Source organism: Pseudorca crassidens, chromosome 8 (assembly GCF_039906515.1).
Source record: "Pseudorca crassidens isolate mPseCra1 chromosome 8, mPseCra1.hap1, whole genome shotgun sequence".
Taxonomy (NCBI): Eukaryota; Metazoa; Chordata; class Mammalia; order Artiodactyla; family Delphinidae; genus Pseudorca; species Pseudorca crassidens.
The window spans coordinates 106,916,635-106,943,489 of record NC_090303.1 but is presented as its reverse complement, the minus strand read 5'-3'; the positions used below and the strand labels follow the sequence as shown (position 1 = coordinate 106,943,489).

At 48.2% G+C, this 26,855-nt stretch overlaps 1 protein-coding gene across 1 annotated transcript in view; it reads left to right on the top strand.

Annotated features, from left to right (window-relative positions):
- VIPR2 (vasoactive intestinal peptide receptor 2) overlaps window positions 1–26,855 on the top strand; it is a 67,938-nt gene that overhangs the window by 30,441 nt on the left and 10,642 nt on the right. The window contains exons 5-6 of the mRNA XM_067747615.1: window positions 15,583–15,680; window positions 25,937–26,078. Coding sequence (XP_067603716.1) covers window positions 15,583–15,680; window positions 25,937–26,078 — 240 coding nt within the window. The remainder of the gene's footprint in view (window positions 1–15,582; window positions 15,681–25,936; window positions 26,079–26,855) is intronic.

Genomic DNA, 26,855 nt, shown 5'->3' with positions numbered 1-26,855 from the left:
GCCGCCTTCCATCACCCACGTCTCCCTTCTACCTCGGCAGCCAGCCCAGCGTTCGTAACTCCGGGGCCTCAGGACACACGTCAGGGCGAAGAACACAGCGTCCTGAGGCCTCGCCAGCAGCATTTATTCAGAGCCTGTACTTGTTCCACAAGTAAACATTCCCCGGAACCGTAACGTTCGGACTCTGTCCTTGGGTTACAGAGAGCCCAAGGTGGTTGTAAAGGACATCGTCGTGGGAACCATGTCAGCTCAGAGCCCACGAGGACAGAGCACCTGTGGTCTCCTAATGCTTTTCTGTCCAGTGCCAAGAGCTATTCTTCTTCTCAATTAAACATTTCAGAGATTCTGCAGTTATCACGAATGCATATTCTCTGCCAATGGATTAGAAACTCAAAATATTTTAACGTGCGAAGGTGAGGAGAATAATGGCACAAGACCAAGATGAATCATTGTCTTCCTGGTTGCAGCTTCCACTGCTCTCACGCTTCGAATTCTCGGTTGCTTAAGGAGTCGCTTGGAAGATGAAAACCGCAGCTCGCTGAGCTGCCCAGAGTGAGGCCGGGATGGTCTTCCCCGGGGGGAGGGAGGGAGCGGCCCCTCGATCCACGGGGCCTCCTGCTTCCATGTCACTCTTCATCTCATCAGCCACTCTCTTTCTTCACAGTTTTACGATTTTAATTGGATTTCCTGTGCTCGTGCAGCCAAACTCTGCCCTGGGCGCTGTGTGTGCAACCTTTGTTGGTTTCAAAATTAATTAAATTCAAGGGGAAAAATCAGCTTCCACAAAAGCCGCATACAGTGAGGGAACTGAGAGACAAAGCAGTTGGGAATGGGAGTCCCGTGAAGGAAAAAAGAGTTTGAAGACCCCAGAGGACCCTTGGACGACGCGGGAGCTGTGATTGCGAAGCTGCTCCTCGTTTGGACCATGGGAGCCCGCAGAGTCGTGGAGGGGGGGTGGCGGTGGCCCAGGCCTGCGTGTCCTGGTGCAGTGAAACCCTGACGCCAGCCAGGCTCGGCTCGGGGCGCCCCGTCACCACATCCCGCTTTCCATAAAGCAATGTCTCCCCAGTCTGTGTCGCTCTCCCAGCAAAACCTGCCTCAGGTGTGCGCATCTTCGTCTTAGGCCTTTTTTCTTTCAATCCTTGGATAAAGGGTTTCATCCCATTAAGGGGCTCTCAGGACCCCCTGCCAACCCCAGACCCACGGGGGCCACACCGGCAGCTCCTCTCCCCCTTTTGCCTTGTCCCAGCCTGCTGAAGCCTGCAGGGAGAGCAGGCCAGCCAGAGACCACGAGCCCCTCTCGCTGCCCCCACCCTTATCATGGGAGCCTACGGGTCTCCCGAGCCGAAGAGGCTTTCCTGGCATCAAGGTCTCAGCCTCAGGTGGGCGGTCGTTCCACCTGGTGCCGTCTGCCTGGTCACCTGACCCCCCAGGCCCCCTGACCCATCATGCCCCAGACCCGGGGACTCTCCTGACCCGGTGGCTCCTACTGCGGCCCGTCGGGTGGACCCTGGTATCCTGACCTCCTTCCTCCACCGACGGCTGTCTGGAGGCTTCTGGTCAGAGCACTCCCTGGCCAGCCTCCCTGCCTCAGTGTCCCACCCGCTGCCCAGCGTTCCCGTCTCTCTGACCTCCCAGGATGCTGAGAGTTGGCAAAACATGAAAAGTGCTAGAAATGAGCACCCGTGACAAGCCTCGTGGGCCCAGGGTGGCCTCCTTTTCCGTTATTGGGGGTCTCCCAGATGAATCCAGAAGGACCCCAGGGCTGTCCCCACTCCATGGCCACCACCCGCGACCCAGTCACCACATAGGATTCTGCGCCCGCCCTGCTGCCGCGCCGCCCTGCCGAAGAACAGCAGCGTCAGTGACATGCAGGCACCCTGTGCTGGGCGGACACACCAGGCAAAGCGGTCCATACGTCTCCTGCATTATATATTTGCTACTATCGTTCTTAAATAAAGAGCACTTCTGCTAAATTTAGCCAAGAGAACTGTTTGGCATTTCAGCCTTCCCATGCTCCGAGTGCACACATCTCTTCCACGTTCTGCCATATTCCCGTGCCGAGTGGACACATCTCTTCCACGTTCTGCCATATTCCCGTGCCGAGTGGACACATCTCTTCCACGTTCTGCCATATTCCCGTGCCGAGTGGACACATTTCCTCCAGGTTCTGCCATATTTTCCTAAAAATAGTTTTGCAGTCTCTTCTCAGCTTTCGGACCATTGCAGTAACTCTTTGCCACTGACCGCTAACGTCACCTCCCCAAGGGTCCCCATCCCTGGCGTGCTCAGTCCTTCCATGTCAGGCGCCCTCGAGCTCTCACTCCCAGGCCCTGCAGGACCCCTGACGTACCCATGTCAGAGGACGGTCGGGTGGGGACATGCTGAGCAGCCTGTGGGAGGTGGAGGCCAGGACTGGAGCACCTGGAGGTGCAGGAGGGCCTCACACTCGCTTCCGTTACGGTGGCCGATTGCGTTCCGCTTCCGAACAAGCACCAAGGGCGGTGGCTTCGCTTCATTCTGCATCAAAGGGCAGGAAGGAGCTTCGCCGTGGCTTTCAGGGGCACGTGAGGGCCACACTCCCGCGTGGACCACTCGTCGAACGATGGCGAAAATCCATTTTCCTCTGACCCGTCCGCACCAACAAAGGAGCGCTCCCCACAGTGACTGAAGACAGGGGCGGGTTGGGTCAGCAGCAGCGAGGCAGGCAGGGCAGGACCTGGGGGTTCAGGACGGGGGAAGCGGTGCCAGTGGGACTGGGCGGCAGCCGTAACCAGCACCACATACCACGCCGCCCGCTGACGGTCCAGGCAGAGATCTGACCGCCGGCAGAAGCGTGATCAGAAGATTCGCGAGACAGACGCGATTACTGGCCAGTTTCACCTGAACCTGTAAGCGTGATGCTTAACACTTGCCCGATAGAGGACTGAGTCTTTCCAAGGCCAAAGGAGAACCAGGGCGAGGGAGAGGAGGTTAGCCAGGACATCTGCAGAAGCGGGGTAGGTGCCTGGCTCCGGGAGGTTCTCCTACAAGAAAGGAGAGGAGGGCACAGAAATTAGGGTCGAATAATGGAGAAGCAGCTCAGGAGCGCGTAGGAAGCAATGCAGGTGTCCAGGGAAGTCCAGAGAAACAACCCGCCTTCGGGGAAGGAGATGCAGGGTGCCTGCGAGGCAGGCAGCCCCAGCCTTGCAGGGGTGAGGGGCCGAGCCAGGAGCGCACCCCACTGCGGACACCAGGCCGTTTCTGTAAGACAGCCAAGGGGGCCAGCCATGTCCACAGCCCTGGGGCATCAGGCAGGACTCGGGGCTGGGGCCCCGGCACAGCACTGGTCTCAGCCAGGAACAGGTCTCTGAGGGAGGGTCCGATCTCCCTGATGACCCCCTCTTCATTGGGCTTGTACATGACAGCCTTGCCTGGGGGAAACAGACATTTGAGGCCCAGGCAGCTGGCAGTCGGCAAAGCTGGGCGCACCGGCCATCCCAGCCAGGCGCTCGAGGTGGGGACGGGAGGGAAGGCACCGTTTCTGGGGCAGGTTGGGGGCAACCAGGACATTCACTGGGCGATCCGGTCAGTTTCTCCATGTGACGTACAAGTTCAGGACTAAAAGTTTGTGGTCCTAAGAGATAATTGAAGAAAATATGGCAATTAGCAATATTTGCTTTACTGGGTACTCGCAATCTCTGTTAAAGACCTAGAAAAAAAGAAGACAGAGTTTTGGAAAGGTTCACCTACCAATTGTCAGGTTGACACTACCTGTCACATGGGTGTGATTTGAGGAATTCGAGCGGCTGGACATGGGCCTGGAGAGGCCGCAAGCCAGGAAACGTGCTGATGAAGGACAACCAGTGGCCTCGTTACTGCAGGTTCCCTTTAACAGTTTGCCTATATTTTCTACTTTCTCAAAAATCAGCAAATACTTAACTCTTGTGTTCAAATAAAATCAAATTTTAGGTCCCCCCAAATCACTTAAATTTATGCTGTTTGACAAATCATTTCTCAGTGACATTTGCTTCCCACCAGGGACCCTGACAGGACAGCGAGGAAACTTCCCTCTGTCGTGCGTTTCCTGAAACCTGTTTTGAAGCGATGTAGTAGCCGGGTTGGTGCAGGGGAGCCGACTGGCCGGGGCGCCCTGCGGCCTCCGCGATCAGTGCGCGGGTGCGCGGCGGGCGTGAACGCGGACATGGCGCCCGAGCTGCACACATGCACCTCCTCAGCTCGTGAACGGCGAGGCCGTCCTTCCTAAAGGGGCGTGTGCTGTGACGTAGCCTCAGCACCGGTACCAGACCTGGGAGCTTTCGAGTTTTACACAGCTGCCATCTAACCCGCCGTCTGGGTCCCAGGACGGTTCTCAGGGCATGTCTGCCAGCACAGGCGGCAGTGGCGCACGTGACCCAGCCTCTTCCCACCCCTCAGCCTTGCTCTTTCATGTGTCGTGTTTGGAGAACATCGGCCTCGACCTCACAGACGTCACAGGCTCTCGGAGGGGTTTGTCTGATGTTTCTAGAATCAGATGCGCGTTATCTGCCAAAGGTGAGGACGCTTGGTAGCAAAACAAAGTCTCCCAGTCCCTCTGTCGTCGCCTTTTCTTTATCATAAACTCTGTGCTGTAAGTAGGTCTCAGTGGGAGAAACTGCTCCAGAATATCTGGAGGTTTCTTTGCCTCAGAAACGTCGTATTTGGATTTTTAAAAGAAAATCCATTTTCCTCTAACACGTTCACACCAGCAAAGGAGTGCTCCCCGTAGCGACTGAAAAGAGGGGCTCTTTGCCAGCCGGTCACGCAGCCCTGGCGACTGTGCCGACAGCTCCAGCCCCGCATCCCCAGCGCCACCTCCTCTGAGATGTCACCGCCGGGCCCACGGCCAGAGCTGCCAGGTGCCCTGCTCCCAGCTACACAGCAGTGCAGCTTCCATGGGAAATCAGCCCTGTGGCAGGTGGGCGTCAGTCACGATGAGCATCCGGACGCCCCCCCTCCTGCCCCTCCACGAAGCATCAGACACCTTCCCGACATCTCCGCTCGTCCTCAGGAGAGAGGCGATCTCGGGGACAAGGAGAGCAATGTCACCTGTGTGTCACCCAGACTGGCTGTGCCGGGTGCCTGGTCGCTTCCGCCCGGGGCAGTGCTGTCCAGCGCCCTCTGACCTGAGAGCCCAGCGCCCCCCTGGGGTCGGTCCGCTTCCTCAGACGGCCCTGAGGGCTGCAGCGAGACTGGAGGAGGCCCCAGCGCAAAGCCAGCGTGCTTGCGTCTCCCCTTTGGGTTCCTGCAGTGCCTCTGACGCCCACAGACTGAAGGGGGCGCCGCCGTCAGCAGGAGCCCTGCCCGTCCGCCTGTCCTTGCGTCCACCCGTCCCCTCACCCTCCACCGCAGCGCTGGTCAGGGCCGCGCGGGCGGCAGGAACCACGCCGAGCGTAGGGGTGGGGGACCCCAGGTCCTCTGCGAAGCAGACTGTGTACAAAGGAGGCTTGACTCAGGAGGACTCGGGTCGTTGGGCTTAATAGCCTTGAAGACCTCTTTCGTCATAAAAATGGTTTTTATTGTAAAATCAAACCCAGTCACATGAGTCACTTAGGGGCATTTACTAAGAGTGTTTACAAGCTCTTTACTGGGATTAGCTCGTTTAATCCCCCGACAAGCCCATGAGGTAATGCGCTGGTTTTCATCATCCTTTTATGGTTGAGGGAAACTAGCCCACAGCCTCATCAGTGGATGGCACTTACACCACAAGCCCCAGAGTCCTCACGCCCATTCGCTGTGGATTTTGCTCTTGGTTGCGTTAGACCAGCCTGATGATACCGCGGACTGTGCTTTGGTGTGGAGCACCTTTTCGTTTGCCTGTTTGCCATCCGGTCTGTTCTGTGGCGAGGTGCCTGTTAACGTTTTTGGCCCATTTTAAATTGGGTTGTTTGTTTTCTTATTGTTGAGTGTTAAGAGTTCTTTGTATGTTTTTGGGGTTTTTTTGCGGTACACGGGCCTCTCACTGTTGTGGCCTCTGCTGCTGTGGAGCACAGGCTCTGGACGTGCAGGCTCAGCGGCCATGGCTCACAGGCCCAGCTGCTCCACGGCATGTGGAATCTTCCCGGACCAGGGCACGAACCCGTGTCCCCTGCATTGGCAGGCGGACTCTCAACCACTGCGCCACCAGGGAATCCCTCTTTGTATGTTTTGAATAACAATCCTTATCAGATGTACCTTTTGCAGATATTTTCTCCCAGTCTGTGGCTTGTCTTCTCATCCTCTGCATTTCTTTCACAGGGCAGAATTTTTTAACTTTATTGAAGTCCACCTTATCAATGATTTCTCTCATGAATGGTGGTGCCTTCGGTGCTGTATTTTAAAAAGCATCATCAACTCAAGGTCATCTAGATTTTCTCCTATGTTATCTTCTAGGAGTTTCATAGTTTTGCACTTTACATTCAGGTCTATGACCCATTTTGAGTTAATTTTTGTAAACGTGTAAGGTCTGTGTCTAGGTTCATTTTTTGCATGTGGATCCAGTTGGTCCAGCAACATGTGTTGAAAAGACTGTCTTTGCCCCATTGTATTCCCTTTGCTTCTTTGTCAGAGACCAGTGACTATTTACATGAGTCTGTTTCTTTGCTCTGTTCTGTTCGTTGATGTGCTTGTCTGTCCTTTCAGCCACACCAGTGTCTTCATTCCTGCAGCTTAACAGTCAGTCTCATGACTCTGCTCTGGGAACCCCCAGCTCCTGCTGCCACCTGTCCCCCACTGTCCTGGGGCAGCTGTTTGTCCTGTGTCCTCCCTTCCCTCGTGGACCCAAGGAGATGGTTGATGTTCCAGTCCTTTCAGAGTTCTACTTATTGTTAGGATGCAGTGGTGCGTCCACGCTGCTTACATGCAGAACCGACCGATTCCTCTTAAAGGAAGAAAGCTGAAAGAGACAAGTAACGTTCCCCAGGGAGGGCGGCCTCCGAGGGAGGGGACGCTGGGGTGCGGGTGGGCTCTCAGCCCTGCACCGTGGTGGCCTCATGTTCTTAAACTGACCTGTCACCCCCAGACTCAGGTCCCCCATCTGTATAAGGGGAACGTGGCAAAAAGACTCCGTCTGCTGCTTCACAGGCTGTTGGGAGGAGTGAATGAATTAACTTTTGTGTTATATTTTGTAAATTGCAAAGCACCCAGCACTATTAGGTTATCATTACAGTCTCCTAAGCAGAATAAGTGGGTCTTAAAAGATATTTGCCAACGACTTTCAGGCAGAAAAATTCAACTCATAACATTGTTGCATATGTGACAGTGAGCCTCACTCGTCCTGGATCTGAGATGGTGCCTGAGTCTGGGGAGTAGCTTTGATGACTGCGTGCGCTTTGGACCACATTCCCATGAAAACAGGCTGTCGTTTCTGATGGTCTCTAAAACATCTGCTTTAAAACAAAGAAGCCTCAGCCTTCCATTTTTCAGGTGAGAACAGGCACCTCCTTGCACCTGAGACAGAGGCTGTCCCTTGGCCCTGGCGAAGGCTGCTGGTCCAGGGGCTCCGAGGTCCTTCCGCAGCCCTGCTCCAAAGCCGCCACGAGAAAAGGCCCCGGACTGGCCACTCCACTCGGCGCGCTCTGCTGAGTGAAGCAGACGCTGCCCGCTCGGCCCTCTGCCTGCTGCCACACAGGACATGGCGTGTGTGGGCCCCTGCAGCGCCTTCTCGGAGGAGCCCAAAGACCTGGCCGAGGAATCAGAGCTGAGGTGCTGCCCTGGGAAGCCAGGGAGCCGGGGAGAAGCAGAGTGAGCATCACCCGTGACTAATGTCTCCACGGGGAGCCCAGACGACCCTGCCGCACCGGCCCGCGACGTCGCCCGGGTCCCCAGCACTTGGCACGTCTCCTCCAGGCCACCCGCCCATCCGTGCTGCTCTTCAGCTACTAGGTGCCCCTGCTCATGCCTCAGCCACTTGCTCTGAGTTCAGAGTAAGAGACGCGGGTCAGCATTTTTCGGGGTCTGTGTTGGTCTTATTTACCCAACAAGACCTACATACCCCGGAGACAGGGGCTGTGCCTTCTGTTCCAGGGGGACCCGTCCTTAGACAGATGCTGGGTAGCCATGGTGGTTTCACTCGCATTCCCTCGGCCCTTCGTGCGAAGGTTAATCGTTACTAAAAGGTCTGGGAGGAGCCACTGTTTCCCAGACAGTGATGCACGTGGCATCAGCAGGTTCAGAAGAGAACACGTCAGGGTGTTTCACGTCAGCCGAAGAGTGAGGCGTCGGGCCGGGCAAGGTTCTAATCAGAAAGTTTCCTGAATCAGGAACCTCTGGTCTAGCCAAGGGGCTTTCAACTTTTTTTAATTAAAATCCACAGTTAGAAATGCATTTCACACCGTGACCCAACACAAACATTTCACAAAGCCACATTTTCTGTGCTACCTTCTTTAAATATTGGTTGTTACCTAGGAAATTGATTGCGTGGCCCACTACTGAGTTATAAATAGGGTCATCGTATAAAAGGTCAGCCAAACCTGGCCTCTCAAGAGAAAAAGGGGCGCTATTAATAGTCACTCCGGGACAACAGACATAAACCAGGCCTGGCCCAGGCAAGCGGAGGCTTCAGTCGCCTAGTTATGTCTCAGTGTTTGGAAACACTGGCCGGCCCGCAGTGTTCCTTGAGGAGGGCTATGCGTGCAGCTCCAGGGCCATGTATGATTATGGAAAGTTAGAGCTGGAAGACGACTTGCACGTCACCCGGTCCCACACACTTGCTGGGGACTAGGAAGCTGCCCTGGGTGACAGCCAGTGGGGAAGGGGCGCCATCTCCTCCCAGGCAGGACCCCCACGGAAGGCTCAGAGTGGCGGGTCCTGTGTTTGCCCACCGCAGGCCGCTCAGAAGCGTTGAGAAAGGGGAGCGTTCCTGACCTGTTTTCCTCGCTGGCGGATCACGTGATGATGGCGACACATGTTCAACTCCTTTTTTACAAGTAAATCCAGTCTCAAACTTGCGATTGTAACGTGTGACTGTTTGAGGACATCTTCCCTGGTAAAACCTTGCGGTGACAGGAATCCTGGTACGTGTGCATCCGGTGTCGGTGGGGGGCTCATGCCGAAGCCCTGGAAATGTGTCCCCCGGCTGCCCCTCGGGCGTCCCACTGGCGACATTCTCAGGCCCACCATTGCGGACCGGTGTTCGTGGACACCTGTCATTTAATCATCTTCGGGGGCAAGCACCCCCCCACCCAGGTTGTCCTCTGCTCTGCACACTGAGTGAGGCCACAAGCCCAGGAATCGTCCTGTGGGCCTCACGCTTAAACAGTATGAGGACTTTCTGTAAGAAAAAGAATACAACCTTAAATATAAAAGTGAATGTTTATTCAGGATAAGAAAGGAGATGGCAGGGTCCTTTTTATGGACCTCAAGCATAGGGGATGCCCAAAATACTTACAAAGAAAAGAGTTAAAAACTGCAGAGTGTCCGACGTGTTCTTTGATCACCTTTTGTTGGCTTAAGGAAAACAAGCCCTTATAGATGTCTAGTCCTAAGACTTCTATAAACTCATAAAGCTCATAAGAATGAGTGTTGGGAGGATGTCATCCTATTATCCTGATAGTGTCAAAAATGAATATTAAATTCGCCAGACATTTGGAATAAATCTTTTGTGTATCAAAAAATTATCACAATGGAACATTTAAATAAGTCCCCCACCCTGACAGGGAGCAGCACATTCTAATCTCAAAGAAGTTACGAGGGGAGAGTGAGCCCTGGACTCACTGCGTTTCCCCCAAGGACTTGCGCCTTTAGTTCTGTTTTGTGAAGTTTGTGGTGCAGATTATGGATGTTACAGGTGGTAAAGAAAATAGGTATTTTCTCCCTTAGGGACTTGATAGTAATTTTACTAGGAACTGAAGACTGAAGGCCCTGTTACAAACCCGTGAACAGCGGACTGTTCTCGTGTGGTGCGTGCGTAACTGGTTCCCGTTTCTGCCCCTCTGATCATACATGCACTAGTGTGAACAGGAAAGGGGGGACCTTCCAAGAGGAACACATGAGCAGTACACCAGCCCCGTCTCTTCCCCGTTTTTATGTATTTACTTCAAAATTACCATTGTACTTAATGTACACTCTGCTTGTTTTGTTTTATAAAATATATCATGGGGGCTTCCCTGGTGGCGCAGTGGTTGAGAGTCCGCCTGCCGATGCAGGGGACACGGGTTCGTGCCCCGGTCTGGGAGGATCCCACATGCCGCGGAGCGGCTGGGCCCGTGAGCCATGGCCGCTGAGCCTGCGCGTCCGGAGCCTGTGCTCCGCAACGGGAGAGGCCACAACAGTGAGAGGCCCGCATACCGCAAAAAAAAAAAAAAAAAAAAATAGTAAAATATATCATGAACATTTTCTTAAATCAGTCAGTATCCTTCGAAAACAAGATTTTTAAGGGCAGTGTGATATTCTATTTTATGAATATGCTGAATTTACTCAATTGTTCACAAATTAGGTTTTGTCTAATATCTTGTTATTTTAATCAATAAACAAACCTGTGCACAAATCTCAAATTCCTGGTTAAAGGATGTGAAGTAAGACAAGGATATTTTTCATCTTTTTAATTATACTGTCAAACGGCTTTCCAAAAAATGTGCCAGTGCATGTTTCCACTAGGAACAGATGTGATGCCCATTTAGCTAATACCTTCACCAGCAGTTTCATATTTTTTCAGTTATCACCAATTTTATAAAACAAACAAAAATGCTCTCTTATTATTTTAGTTGCACCTGGTTCACTGCTGATGGGCTCAGGCTTTTCCTGGTCATGATTAACTTGTTTGCTTTGCCAGCTCCCCTGCTGAGGTGTCTTCCTTCCCATCTACCAGGCTTTCCCGAGAATCTGTCGCGAAAGGTGTGCCTTCCTCCACGTTGGGTTTTCTTGTTATGCTGCCCAGTATGGAAACTCTGAGCTGAGACATCCAGGTAGAGCGTTCCTGAACTGGTAGCATTGGGGAGCCTGGCAGATGCAAACACGGGTTCTTCTGGAAGAAAATCCTTGCCCAGGCCTCCCAAATTCCCATAGATCAACCCCAAAGATGAGCTCACACCTAAATGTACAAACTACACAAAGAACCAGTCAGCAGATGACGAACAGTGAAATTACATCCTCGAAACTGGAGACAATGGATTCATCTGGCAAAGAATACAAATAGGTGCGTTTAAAATGTTTTGTTAGGGCTTCCCTGGTGGCGCAGTGGTTAAGAATCTGCCTGCCAATGCAGGGGACACGGGTTCAAGCTCTGGTCCAGGAAGATCCCACATGCCGTGGAGCAACTAAGCCCGTGCACCACAACTACTGAGCCTGTGCTCTAGAGCTGATGAGCCATAACTGCTGAGCTTGCAAGCCACAACTGCTGAAGCCCACACACCTAGAGCCTGTGCTCTGCAACAAGAGAAGCCACTGCAATGAGAAGCCCAGGCACCGCAACGAAGAGTAACCCCTGCTCGCCGCAACTAGAGAAAACCTGTGCACAGTGACAAAGACCCAACACAGCCAAAAATAAAAATAAACAAAATAAATAAATTTATTTTTTAAAAAAAGAGGAAATTGAAAATAACCAAAAATGAGATCCTCTAAAAAGGACCTGATCTGGGGGAAAAAATAGACCTTAAAAAAAAAAGAAAATTAAAACATACAGAAATCTGTTGCATTTCTTTACAGTAACAATGAAATATCGGAAAGGGAAAGTAAAAAAAAGATCCCTTTAAAAATTGCATCAAAAAGAAAAAAATACTGAGAAATAAGCCTGACCAAGGAGTTAAAAGACTTAAATGCTGAAAACTATAAAACATTGATAAAGGAAATTACAGATGATTTTAAAAATGGAAAGCTATCCCATACTCTTGGATTGGAAGAATTATTATTGTTGAAATGGCATACTACCCAAAGCAATCTACAGATTCAATGCCATCCCTATCAAATTTCCCATGACATTTTTCACAGAACTAGAACAAGTAACCCTAAAAATTATATGGAAGCATAAAAGACCCAGAATTGACAAAGCAATCTTGAGGAAAAAGAACAAAGGGGAGGCATAACCCTCCCAGACTTCAGATGATGCTACAAAGCTACAGTAATCAAAACAGCATTGTATTGGCACAAAAACAGACACATGGATCAATGAAACAGAACAGAGAGCACAAAAATAAACCCACACACCTACAGTCAATTAATCTTCGGTAAAGGAGGCAAGAATATACAATGGAGAAAAGACAGTCTCTTCAGCAAGTAGTGTTGGGAAAGCTGGACAGCTGCATGTAAATCAATGAAGTTAGAACACTCCCTCACACCATACATAAAAATAAACTCAAAATAGCTTAAAGACTTAAATATAAGACGGGACACCATAAACCTCCTAGAAGAGAACATAGGCAAAACATTCTGTCACATAAATCAAAGCAGTGTTTTCTTAGGTCAGTCTCCCAAGGCAATAGAAATAAAAGCAAAAATAAACGAGTGGGACCTAATCAAGTTTATAAACTTTTGCACAGCAAAGGAAACCATAAACAAAATGAAGAGACAACCTACGGAATGGGAGCAAATATTTGCAAAAAAAGCGCCCAGCAAAGGCTTACATTCTAAAATATACTAACAGCTCATACAACTCAATAACAACAAAAAAACTCCAAACAACCCAATCAAAAAATGGGCAGGGACTTCCCTGGTGGCACAGTGGTTAAGAATCCGCCTGCCAATGCAGGGGAAATGGGTTCGAGCCCTGGTCGGGAAGATCCCACATGCCACAGAGTAACTAAGCCCGTGTGCCACAACTACTGAGCCTATGCTCTAGAGTTCATGAGCCACAACTACTGAGCCCCTGTGCCACAGCTACTGAAGCCCACGTGCCTAGAGCCCATGCTCCACAACAAGAGAAGCCACCACAATGAGAAGCCCGTGCATCACAACAAAGAGTAGCCCCTGCTCGCCACAACTAGAGGAAGCCCATGTGCAGCAATGAAGACCCAACATAGCCAAAAATTAATTAATTAATTAATTAAAAAAAAAAAACGGGCAGAAGACCTAAATAGACATTTCTCCAAAGAAGACATACAGACGGCCAATAGGCGTATGAAAAGCTGCTCAACATTGCTAATTATCAGAGAAATGCAAATCAAACCTACAATGAGGTATCACCTCACATTGGTCAGAATGGTCATCATCAAAAAAAAATCTACAAGTAATAAATGCTAGAGAAGGTGTGGAGAAAAGGGAGCCCTCCCACGCTGTTGGTGGGAATGTAAATTGATACAGCCACTCTGGAGAACAGTATGGAGGTTCCTTAAAAAACTAAAAATAGAACTACCATAGGACCCAGCAATCCCACTCCTGGGCATACATCCAAAGAAAACTATAATTTGAAAAGATACACGCACCCCTATGTTCATAGCAGCACTGTTTACAATAGCCAGGACGTGGAAGCAACCTAAATGTCCATCGACAGATGAATGGATAAAGAAGACGTGGTACATATATACAATGGAATATTACTCAGCCATAAAAAGAATGAAATAATGCCATTTGCAGCAACATGGATGGACCTAGAGATTCTCAAACTAAGTGAAGTCAGACAGAGAAAGACAAATATCGTATGATATCACTTATATGTGGAATATAAAATATGATACAGATGAACTTATTTACAAAACAGAAACAGACTCGCAGACATAGGAAATAAACTTATGGTTACCAAAGGGCAAAGTGGGGGAGGGATAAATTAGGAGTTTGGGACTAAGATATGCACACTGCTATATGTAAAATAGATAAACAAGATCCTACTGTGTAGCACAGGGAACTATATTCCGTATCTTATAATAACCTATAATGGGAAAGAATCTGAAAAAGAAAATATACGTGTGTGTGTGTGTGTGTGTGTGTGTACACACACACACACATATAACTAAATCACTTTGCTGTACACCTGAAATTAACACAACATTGTAAATCAACCTTAATTTTAAAAAATGAAAATCAAGTAGGTATATCAAACAGCACATCAGATACAGATGAAAAGAGAATTCTGGAACAGGGAAGGTAGAAACTGCCCGGATGCAGCAGAGGGACGAGGGGGCGGGAAATAGAGCAGTTTCTGGGCATCCGGTGGTGGCCCAGCGTCAATCAGATCACAGTCTCAGCAGGAGAAACGGAGACCCCGACCACCGCAAGCACCGTGAATAAAAGAAAATGCACAGCCAGGCCACTGTGATGAAACTGGAACACACCAAATTGCGGAGAACCTTAAAGACAGACTGCGCGGACGCAGCCGCCTCCCAAGTGGGGGCCTCGTCCGTACCCAGAACCCACCCGCTGAGCTGCTGCTCAGAATTGAAAGAGAAACAAAACCCGATGTGTCCACAACCAGCAGACCCCCACTAAACGTGCGTAGGGAGTGTGCTTCAGGGGAAAGAAGAAACCGGAAGGAAGAACTGAGAATCAAGAAAAATGTAAGACAAAAAGGTAAACATGGGGAAACCCAGCAAAGACAATGTAAAGCAATACTAAAGGGCGGGCAGCTAAGAACAGGGGGAAGCGGCACAGGACAGCAAGCAGCGCAGACACACGCGTGAAGGTGTGAAGGCTCACGGGGGGCGGGGTCAAGCCTCGGGGTCGGCAGTGGGCCCCCCGCAGTTTTACTCAATGGCCGGTTAGGTTCTGGCGTCTGTCAGCAGGTGCGTGTGCGGTCATCACGTTGTTCTCTGTGCTTTCAGTGGGTTTGAAATATTTCATTTTCCAACTGTTTAACCTGAACTGTTGCCACAGGTGACGCGGTGGCAGCTGCCCCGAACACCCCAGTCCTGCCTGTAATCCTGCGTCAGGAGGCGAACAGGAGAGGGACAGAACCTGAAATCAGGGTTTCCAAGGACGGTTCGGAAGCCCAGCTCTCCCTCTGCTTTCTCCCCCGCAGGCTGGAAGCCGCGAAGCGACAAATCCTACACGCCGACCTGCGAGGCCTCAGACGGGGTCGCTCGAGGCAGGATTTGCTGTTTCTTCACACTTAGCTCCGCCGTCTTCGCTGCCTTAAGACCCAGATCACACCAGGAGTTCACTGGGGGAGGAAGAACGCACCCTGCGGGAGGCAGGCGGCAGCCCCTACGTAGGGCGGTGTCTTCCTGGTCCAGACCCGCTTGGTTCTAGCGGGAGCTGGCAGGGTGGCCTCGGGGAAGACCGCAGGGCTGGGCCAGCGCCCACCTCAGCGGGCTGCTCGCTCCTGGAGGTTAAGACGGGCTCAGTGGTTTTCCTCTCTCCCACCCGGAAGGCTGAGCGCGTCCAACCTGCTGCTTCGGGGCGGCGCCTCGAGGCCTCCTCCGAATGTGGTCCCCACGTCCTTGCTTCCTTTGCTTCCCCAGGCGGCTCCCTCCATGCAGGCTTGCTTTATGGAAACCATCCCAGATTGTTCACAATGAATTATATGGGAACAGGTTGGTGTTTAGAGTGCCATTTTGGGCTCAGGATGGAGGTGGAACTCCAAGACAAGGCTGCCTCGTGTGTTCCAGCATCAGCAGCCCATAGCCCGACCTGAAGGGAACGCACGGTGGGATCAGGAACCCAGCCCGTTGTCCAATGCCAGCCACCAGTAGCTTACAGATGCACTTTCCTCTCTTTCAGATCACGTTTTATATTCTGGTGAAGGCCATTTACACCCTGGGCTACAGTGTCTCTCTGATTTCCCTTACAACCGGAAGCATAATTCTTTGCCTCTTCAGGTAAGTGGCAGAAATGAGCAATCCTGCCAGAAACGTGAGACAGGAAGCCACCCATTTAAGCCGTCTCGGCCCATCGGGGCAGAAACCACTAGCTCCAAGCCCTCCTCTGTGCCGAGCCAACCAAACTCCCTGGGAAAATGCCAGCATGAAATATGATGCTAATGTTGACATTTGTATTTAAATACTCTGCATTGCTCATATGAGGAGACAGTACTGACCATGGATAAGAATGCAGTTCAGGGCTTCCCTGGTGGCGCAGGGGTTGAGAGTCCGCCTGCCGATGCAGGGGACGCGGGTTCGTGCCCCGGTCCGGGAAGATCCCACATGCCGCGGAGCGGCTGGGCCCGTGAGCCACGGCCGCTGAGCCTGTGCTCCGCAATGGGAGAGGCCGCAACAGTGAGAGGACTGCGTACCGCAAAAAAAAAAAAAAAAAGAATGCAGCTCAACTGTTATTTACTAAACAGCAATATGCAAATGCTTTGAAAATACAGAGGCACCCTGGCCTTCCCCTCCCACTCAGAAGCACCCACATCTGGGCCTCACAGTGGGTGCTGTGTTAAGAGACACTGTCATTTGTTCAGGAGCATGAGGACAGGTTCAAATCCTGGGTCAGTCTCTTAGCGGCTGTGTGACCTTGGACAAATTGCTTAACCTCTCTGTGCGTCTACATGGAGGCTGATGGAGCCTACATGGCATGTGGGAGGTGCTCTCTGAGCGGCGCCTGTTTTTCCCCTGCTCCTGGACCCTCCTAGGTCTGTGCTAGGTCTCTGGGAGTTAATGACAGACGTTGTGTGGCTGGTGGTCAGGGTTCAAGGATGGAGGTCGACGCTTCTATCTGGGAAAAGGTTCTAGTTTTTAGGATTAAATCTGTGTCTTAAGCATCACTAGCCTTAAGTAAAATGGGTGATATCCAGCTTATTTTAACAGGGTTTTGATCACCTGTCAAAAAGTAGTCTGTAGAGAACAGAGAGCATTATTTGGGGTCTCAGGAATTGCAGTTCGAGAAACACAGACTCAGGTAAAGCTGAGAGGGTTCCAGGGAAGAGAAGGAGTCGGGGCTTGTAAAGGCAAGAGCCGCAGGTTGTTGAAGTTGTCTGGCAAGAGTTAGGATTGGCTCTGATGCAGAAGGAAATATTGTCCTTAAGGGACAGGCTGCCACAAGGTGTTCAGGGGGTGGGGTCTGATATGTATCTGAGTTTCTGGAACACTGTGCAGACCTTCTGGACGCCTCGTCAGGACAGTGAGTGGTCAGAGCTCAGATCCCGTCCGGCTGAGACGTGGTGGCCTCACTTCCTCGCGGCCTCTGGCTCCATCTGGAGGTTCTCTTGGCAACACCAACTCCACTTTTATTTTCCTCCCACACACCACATATCTTATTTCCCTTTGCTAAAATATAGTTCAAATGTTAGCCGGTCTTCATATAAAATCAGTGATATAACAAATGGAGTGTTTTTAGAACATTAGGAGGTCCATACTTGGAAGAAAACTGAGTGAGTGGAGGTGATGGAGCAGGTAGCGGAGATCTCAGCAGACGTTAAGTGGTGCTCCTCTAGTTTCAGGCATCTCGGCTGTGTGAGGTAGTTGATAATTCTCAGAAAGAATGAGGCAATGCCTTTAACCCAGAACTGCACTTTGAAAAGTGTGGGGAAGACCTATAATATTTTATATGATAAAAAAAGTTCTTAAAAAAACACTGGTATTATATTAATATTTGTTCTGCTATCTTCTGCATTTTATTGTACATTTTTAAATCTTGAAATTGTTAAATATAAAAAAGAAAGGAAACATTTAGGGAGGTAAGCCAGCACAGGGTAACTTGAATTAGAAAATTTTCAGTTTGTTTTTAAAGAGCTCCCATGTTGAGCAATCCATATTCTTGACAGCAATTTCCCTCAGGTTTGCACTTCATGATGTATTTAACAACTAGCCAGCAATAGCATTCTGGAATTATTGCAAATACGGTCATGATCCATTAAGAGAGTCTCCAATGCTTTTATGCATATCACAGTCTTCTTTACATGGACATCATTCTTCAGCTGCAGGTGACACTTCTTAGTTAGAAAAAGGACATGTCTGCATTGGCTGTCATTCTGCTGGTTCAGTGTGTAATGATCCCAGGAAAAAGTGCCCAGAGCCCAGGGATGGAGTACAGTCCCAGGCTCTGCCTTCAACTCGGGCACCCTTCCCACTTCCGTCTGCTGATGCCACCTCCCTGGAGAGCTGAGAGACTGAGTTAATTCTAAAATCCATGTTATAAAAATAACACGCTCCATTGTCATGGTGATTACACCCAGGAAACAGAATTCTTTGCAGTCATCGAACATTTATTCTCCAAAATATAGCCCATAAGCTACGAAAGCATCAAGCAACCATGTTCTTTTTTTTTTAACATCTTAATTGGAGTATAATTGCTTTACAATGTTGTGTTAGTTTCTGCTGTATAACAAAGTGAATCAGCTATACGTATACATATATCCCCATATCTCCTCCCTCTTGCGTCTCCCTCCCACCCTCTCTACACCCATCTAGGTGGTCACAAAGCACCGAGCTGGTCTTCCTGTGCTATGCAGCTGCTTCCCACTAGCTATCTCTTTTACATTTGGTAGTGTATATATGTCCATGCCACTCTCTCTCGCTTCGTCCCAGCTTACCCTTCCCCCTCCCCGTGTCCTCAAGTCCATTCTCTACGTCTGCGTCTTTATTCCGGTCCTGCCCCTGGGTTCGTGAGAACCATTTTTTTTTTTTTTAGATTCCATGTATATGTGTTAGCACACAGTACTTGTTTTTCTCTTTCTGACTTCACTCTGTATGACAGTCTCTAGGTCCATCCACCTCACTACAAACAACTCAATTTCGTTCCTTTTTCTGGCTGAGTAGTATTCCATTGTATATATGTGCCACATCTTCTTTATCCATTCATCTGTCATGGACACTTGGGTTCTTACTTTACAGTGGAGAAATGGAACATCTCATTTCTTCATCTCTTTCTTTCCCGAAGGGCATGCAGACTTGGGTATCAAACGCGGGGCCTGGTTCTGTGTGGGGGTCGTGGGCAGTCACTGTTGCTGGCACCCTCGAGTGTGGCCTGTGGTCCAGGCACTGACGAGGCAGCCCCGGTCCTCACAGGCCCAGGAAGAGCAGCAGTAATTGCTAACACACTGTGCTTGTTAATTGGGTCCTTACGACACCTCCACCAGGTAAGTGCTCTCACGTCCCAGCTTTACCAGTTAGAGGAGGAGGCCTCGGAGGTGCCATGTGTCCCAGGCTGCTGAGCGGGTGAGCGCAGGGCCCCGAGCCACCACCACCTTCACCCCGTTCACCTTCGGGAGTCCATTCATGCCCCCATCAGGGGGCGGATTCCAGCCTGGCTCATCTGGAGACACACTTTCAGTTACATCCGTCATCCGTTAGATCAGTACCTGGAGGTGAAACTTTAAATGTGTGGCGAAGCGTCGCTGAGAGACCCGGCAACGTGACTCGTTTGGACAGCTTGCTGACCTGGGGGGGCTGTGCTCACCTGGGGGACAGCAACAAACCCCAGCCCCGCTCAGTGGAGAGACATGGGGAGAGGGAAAGGGAAGAGGAGTGGAGAAAAGAAGAAAAGAAAGAAAAGGGTTTGGAGAGATGAGAGCTCCCAGCACGAGGAGCACACGAGGCCGAGGCAGCGTCGAGCCTGCAGCCGTCGGACCACAGCGCAGGGTCACTGAGCTTCAGAACTGCTCCTGTGTCGTATTTAATGTCGTCATTACCGAGGTCTGGGGTCACGCTGAATACACAGAAATGGACTTTTCTGAGTGAAGTGTGCATGCAGGGACGTGGGCAGGGCTCCACATGCAGCGTGATGCTTGTCCCCAGGGAGCACAGCGCCCAGGTCGCCATCCAGCACGGTTAGCACCAGGAGCCGATCTCCAGGCCGCTGCGTGTCCATCACCACCCACTTCCCAGAAGGTGACCGCTATTCAGAGTTCTGACACCACGCACTGCTTTTGCCTATTTTAGGATCTTACAGAAGGAACGCCCCAGTCTCCCCAGTTCAGCGTTTTGCAGGGAGGTTCTTCCGAATTGTTGCGTGCAGTTATCCTGTTCTTTTTTATTGCTGTGTGAAGATAACACAACTCATTTCTTTGTTCCGTGTCCACGGAGACGTGGGTGCCTCTCGGTTTGGGGCGACCACAAGCAGGGCTGCTGTGGACATTCTTGTGAGTTCTCTCCTGCACGCGCGTACACAGTTCTTCAGATGTGCGTGTGTGTGTGCACACTTATATTTATATTCATGTTTACTTTACGTTCATATGTCTCTCCTGTCGTAGGCCATGCACAGGTGTAGTCTCTCCAGGTACTGCACGTGCCCACCTGCCTTGCGGAGACTCCTTCCACTCCACCCCCCCCCCCCATTGTCTATAGTAATATAGAATTGTGTTTTTAATGTGCATTTCCCTGGTGAATAATGATATAATGTGTTTGGAAACTTTTTTTCCTGCAGGACCATTTCAAGTGTTTGCTCATTTTTCTATTCAGCTGTCTGTCTTTTTTTAAGTTAATTTTTAGGAGTCCTGTGAGAGCAGCCTTTCGTCAGATATGGGTATCACAGATTTTATCTCTAGCACTGTGGTTCGACTTTACACCCCCCTAATGAGTCTTTTGATCAGCGAAAGGTCTTCATTTTAATGAAGCCTATTGACCATCTATCTGTCTTTATAGTCAGAGCTTCCTGAGCCTGTTTAAAATATCTCTGGCATGTTCTTCTTTGTTATCATCTAGAAATTTTTATTATTTTAACTTCTCATGTACAGGTTTATGATCCACTGGTGATTTATTTTTGTGTATGGTGTGAGGTAGGGGTTAAGGTCATTCGCTTTCTCTGTATTCAGTTTCTCCAGGACCATTACCTGGAAAGCCCACCTGTGCCAGTGCCTTGCAAAGGCATCTTTGTGACTGTGTATCAAGGGACTGGATGCCCTGCTCTGTCCTATTTCCCTCTTTATCTATCACGTGCCGTTTTTACATTGCTGTCATTGCTGTGCCTTTATAATGAGCCCCGACTTCCAGCAGTGTAAATCTGTCAGCTCTTCTTTCTCACTAGGAAGAGGTTGGTCATCTGCACTTACATGTGAATTGTTTTAATCAGCTTGTCAGTAGCCATTAAAAAAACTCTCCTGGGATTTCATTTTGGATTGCATTGGATCTGTAGATCAGCTCGGATAGACTGGACATCTTTACAGTTTTTAATCATCCAACCAGTGATTATAGTAGATCCTTCCATTGGTTTGGGCCTTCTTAATTTCTTTCAATAATATTCTGTGGTTCTCTGAGTAAACATCATGGACGTCTTTTGATAGTCATGCTGAGGTATTTGTTTATGCTGTCGTATATATTTGTGTACACATAACGTTTAGAAAAGGAATTGACATTGATATATTGATCTTGCTTCAGCAGACTTGCCAAACTTATTTATGAATTTTATAATTATTCTGTAAACTCATCTGGATTCTTCTTATATGCAGCTCAAGTTTTTGTGAAGCACAGTATGAATAGAAGTGATGATAGAGGACCACCTTTTCTTATTGTTGAGCTCAGAGTGAAAGTTCTCAATATTTCACTTGTAAGCGTGACGTTTGCTGCAGATACTTTGAAGATACTCTTTACCAGATTAAGAGCATTCCTTTCAATTCCCAGTTTTCTGAGTTTTTAATCACAAATGGATGCTGAATTTATGATGATTTTTCTGCGTATATTGAGACGAGCAGATGGTTTTTATCATTTGTTCATTTAATGTGAAAAAATACATAGGTAGATTTTCTGATATTAAATCTACCTTTCGTTCCTAAAATTAACCCTAGTTGGTTGTGATATATTATCCTTTTACTATATAACTGGGTTTAGTTTACGAGTGTCTTGTTGAGGATTTTTGTGTCTACAGTCATGAATTTGATATAATTTTCCTTTCTCGTAAGATAGGCTTTGATATGACAGTTGTGCTTGTCCATAGGTGAATAATAAAGTGCCCCCTTTCCTATCCTGTGGAATGATGTGGGTTAGATAAGGTGCTATTTCTTCCGTAGCGTTTGTGGAATTCACCAGTGAAGCCATCTGGGCAGAGAGCTGTCATGTGGGAAGGTTTTCTTTTAAGGTTCAAGTTTTTAAAACAGACATATGACAATTCAGATTCTCTGTTTCTCCTATGTTAGTTATAAGTTGTATTTTTCAAGGAATCTATTCATTTCACCTACATTTCTATATCTCTTATTATATTTTTCACGTATGTAAAAGCTATACTTATATCTCCTTTCTCATTCCTGGTATTGGTCATTTTTATTTTCCTTCTTTGTATCTTGATGAATCTTACTGTATAAAGCTTTATCAGTTTTATCAGTGTTTTCCAAGAACCAACTTTGGACTTTAATTTTCTCCCCTGTATGCTTATTCATTAATGGCCTGGCTTGTGCGCTTCTCTTTATTGGCTCCTTCCCTCTGTGTTCTCTGGCTTCTATGTGGGCTTGTTCTAGCTTAAGTTAGGTGTGTGTTCAGCCTTCCTTTGTTTAAAATGCGTTTATTTATACCTATGCATTTCCCTCTCAGACCTGCTTTAGTTCCATCTTCTACATCTAAATATGTGTTTTCCATTATCATTGAGTTCTAATTTTTCTAAACTCTTTTTTTAAATTATTTTTTAACTCATAGGCTACAGAAAACTATAGATTAATTTCTAAGCTGAATAGAAAATTAGTAACAAGTTGGATTGTGGCTTAATTCATGGTAATCTGGCTTGATTCATGGTAATCAGAGAGCATACCACATGAATTAAATCCTCTACAATTTGTTGAGACTTGATTTATGACTCAGAATGTGGTCTATTTTAGTAAAAGTTTCATTTTCGTTTGAAGACAATATAATTTCCACAGTTATTGGTTTGTATGCTACATATGTCATTTACATAATTTTGATGATCATGTTATTTAAATATTCTAAATTTTACTGTTTGTTTTAACTACTTGTTCTATCAGTTACTGACAGACATGTATTTAAATTCCCAACTATAATTGTGGACTTGTCTATTTCTTCTTTTATTTCTTTCACTGTTTGCTTTATATATTTTAAGGTTATGTTATTAGGGGCATACCCATTTAATGTTTTATTTTCCTATTAAACTGTCCATGTTTAGTAATGTCCCTTGATTTTAAAAAATCTACTCTTATATTAATGTAGTTATATTAGCTTTCTTTATTTGATATTTGCAAGATATATTTTCTGTGCTTTTACTTTGAACTTCCCTGTTTTATATTTAATTTGAGTGTTTTACAAGCTCCATTTATTTTTTTTTACAAGCTCCATTTAATTGAGATTTGCTTTTTATTTCCAGTCTATTTTTATTTTTACCTACAGTATTTTACACTCACATTTAGACTAGTTACTGACAACTTGGAGTTTTAATCCGTCTTCTATCTCTTTGCTTTCAATTGTCTCAGCTGCTTCATTGCTCCTGCACTCACTTCGTGTTTCTTTTTAAATTGTCAAGTATTTTTATTATTCCAATTTTCCCCTTTCAGATTGTTAGTTATATATTCTATTATTCTTCTGGTTTTCACCCCATATTAACAACATGCATCCTTGTCTCATAGGTGTTAACCTCCAGTTACTATTTTTACTGCTTCCCAGTCAACTCAAGACTTCATAGCATTTTATAAGTACCACAAGGCATGATTACGGTTGTTGTCTGGAAGTCAGTGTTTATTTTCAGTTGCCTGTCTGTCTGTCCTGGTGCTCTTCATTCCTCCTTCAATTTTCATGTTTCCATCCAGGATCACTTTCCTCCTGCCTGAAGATCTCCTTTTAGTGTTTCCTTCGGCACAGGCCTCCCAGGAGTGAATTCTCATGATTTTTGATTGCCTGAGATCATCTTAATTTTGCCTTTTTTTTTTTTTTTGCTGTACGCGGGCCTCTCACTGCTGTGGCCTCTCTCGTCGCGGAGCACAGGCTCCGGGCCCGGCCGCTCCACGGCATGTGGGATCTTCCCAGACCAGGGCACGAACCCGCGTCCCCTGCGTCGGCAGGCGGACTCCCGACCGCTGCGCCACCAGGGAAGCCCTGCCTTCATGTCTGAGGATGTTCTTGATAGTATTGCATTTTTTGTGGGCAGTTGTTTTCTTTCCTCACATTAAAGATGTGCATCATTAGTTCTTTTGAAAAAGTCAGCTGCCAGTCTCACCATTATTCCACTGAAGGATGAGTCTTTCTCTGGGTGCTTTGAAGACTTTTTTCTTTGTCTTTGGTTTTTAGCAGTTATACTATCATGGGCTCTAGTGTGGTTTTCTTTGTAATCCTCCTTCTTGGAGTTAGTGGAATTTCTTTAATCTGTTATTTATCAATTTCAAACATTCTTGGCTGGTATCTCTTCAAACATTGCTTCTACTTTATCCTCTCTCCTCTCCTTCTGAAGCTCCATTTTCAAGTATGTTTAACATTTTCATCATTTCCCATATATTTCCTATTTCTTTATATTTTACATTATTTTGTTTCTCTCTATTTTCGTCTAGACATATTCTACTGATCTATTTTCCAACTTATAATACTCTGATTTACAGTGTCTACTCTAATGTTAGACCCAGCTATTTAATTCTTAATTTCAGGGGTTTTTTTTAAGTTTTCAATTTTCCATCTGATTTTTACAATTAATTCCATCCTCTAATAAGGTTCTCCATATCTTCACCAATTTTCTTGGCTATATTAATCAGAGTAATTTTACAGTCCATGTCTTAAAATGCCAGCGTCTGGATCTCCTTCTGTTCTCTGTTTATTTTTGTTTTTGTTTTTTCCTTTTTAACTGTATTTGATCACTTGGTACTGCTTATAGCATACTTATTAATTTACTGAAATTACATATAATTAAATTGTAGAGACTTTAGATGATCTCTTACTACAGAGAGGATTTAATTTTTCTAGCAACATGGGCAGACCAGCCTGAGCCAGGCAGGGATTGAGTTGACTTGAGGCTGTATTTCAGGCTCTGTGAAGGCTTTTTTGTCATTATTCCTACGTCATAGCCTTTTAGGGGTTTCAGATGAAGGCCTGGGAATCTTTCTACTCATCCAACACATGAACACCTTAGGAAATGGAAAAAGGAAAGGAAAACCTCAGTAGATAACTGCGTGCTGAATTTTGGGCTCTCTGTGTTTTCCTTTTCTCCAGAATCATTGCTCCTGGAGTCTGTTAACTTGAAAGCCCTTAACTTCCTTTGTTGTCCATTCCGTCCAGTGACGATGTTACAAGCTCTGGGCCCCTGTTCTCTAATTGGCTGCTGTGCCCTGAGACATAGGTTAACCAACAGCCCAGGAGACAAGAGGAGGTGGGTGCCCAAAGAGCCCCAGTGCCTCCCTCCTCACCAGCACCCTGTCCTTCGAGTCCTAGCTGCTTCCGCTGCTCTCCAAGTAGATAATTTTTTAAATCACGTTGACCCCCTAGTGGGAGGGAAGTCAGATAAGCTTCCCTTCGTAGCCACAGGTGGAAGTCTATTTTAGTATACATTTTTTAATGTTCTTCAAAAATTGTAAACTTTACTTAACCCTAAAGAGTTAATGATTAACAATGTTGGAAGTGCATCTGTGTGGGACAGCTTGTTTCTTAAAGACTCCAGACAATTAAAAGTCAGAGTTAAAGCAAGTATCCAATTAAGTCTTCTCCAAAGCAGAATTTAAGTGTTGTAAAATAACTATAAACAAAATGTTCTGAGCATTTTTTAGAGAAGCAAAATATCACATAAAGTTAAGTTCAGAGACAGGTCCTTTGATGTGGGTCTTGCCGGAAATTTGCTGCAAAGATGGGTGGTCTGCACATCTGTGAAGTGGGGGCATGCCACCGCAGGCTCGACTGAGCACGGCTTTGCTTTATACTTTTATGCTGAACTCCTGTTTCTAGGACTCTGATCTAAGGCGCTAAGTCAGAAATAAGGGAAAAGGTTTATGCACAAAAATATTTATCATAATGCAAAGCTGTAAACATCTTAAATATACAATAAGGAATAGTTAAATAAATGATTAACTTCCATAAAAAAGAAGCCTTAAGATTAAAGCCACACAGGCAACTATGAAAGTGTGCCCCAAATCAGTGTTTGATTATCTATTTCCTCCCCCTTCCCATCCCCCTCCAATTCCCCTCCAATTCCCTTCTGTCCCCATCCATGCCCCCCCCTCTCCCCCATCACCCTCTCCCCGCCATTCTACTCCCCTCTCCCCTCCCACCACCGCCTCCCCCCTCCGCAGGAAGCTGCATTGCACCAGGAACTACATCCACCTGAACCTGTTCCTCTCCTTCATCCTGCGGGCCATCTCGGTGTTGGTCAAGGACGACGTTCTGTACTCCAGCTCAGGGACTCTGCACTGCCCCGACCAGCCGTCCTCCTGGGTAAGGCTGTCCCTGTGGGCGGGGTCCTCTCATGGGGGGCAGGTGCCTGTGTGAACTCCAGCTCCACCGAACTCCCTCCCCACCACCCATCCCTTTACTCCAACCCCACTTGGCATCGGGAAGAAGTCCCAGAGCCGGTGGTCCCCGTCAGGGCGCGGGAGCGGGCCTGAGCTCGGAGCAGGCCCACGGTGGCCAGAGACACAAGGTGGGCACGTGGGCACTGCCCGGTGGGAGGTCACGGCCGGAGTGCTGACCCCAGGCAGAGCCGGCCTCCCAAGAGGCCGCTGCCCCGAAGCACCAGCGGCAGCTCGAGCCGGATGTTCCTGGCACGGGCGGGCACGCACGACGCCGTTTTCTCTGCACACGTCCGGGATTCTGAGCAGTAGATGCTTCCCCTGACTGCTGGGTGGAAATCACCTGCGCGGTGAGTGCGTCCCCGCAGCACCTGCTGGGAGCGCAGTGCGCGCCCGTGACCCGCGGGCCCAGCTCTTTGCAAGAGGATGAATCACCTTAACTGTTAGTTTCTGCAGTGCAGGCTTGGCTTGTGGTGGACATCAGTGGGCCTTTAAGGCATAGTTGAGTTTAGTGCGTTTATATTGAGCTCCTCTGAGATCAAGTCCTTCTACCCAGTCTTCCGACACCCAGTCGCACCCTCCACCTGGGTTCTACACGGCACCCTAGTCCTGGTCACAGCTCTTCCACACTAGCCGGAATGCTGTTCTCCACCCGCCTCCCAAGCGGATGGATTCATGTGCTGGCACCCTTGCTCTGGACTGA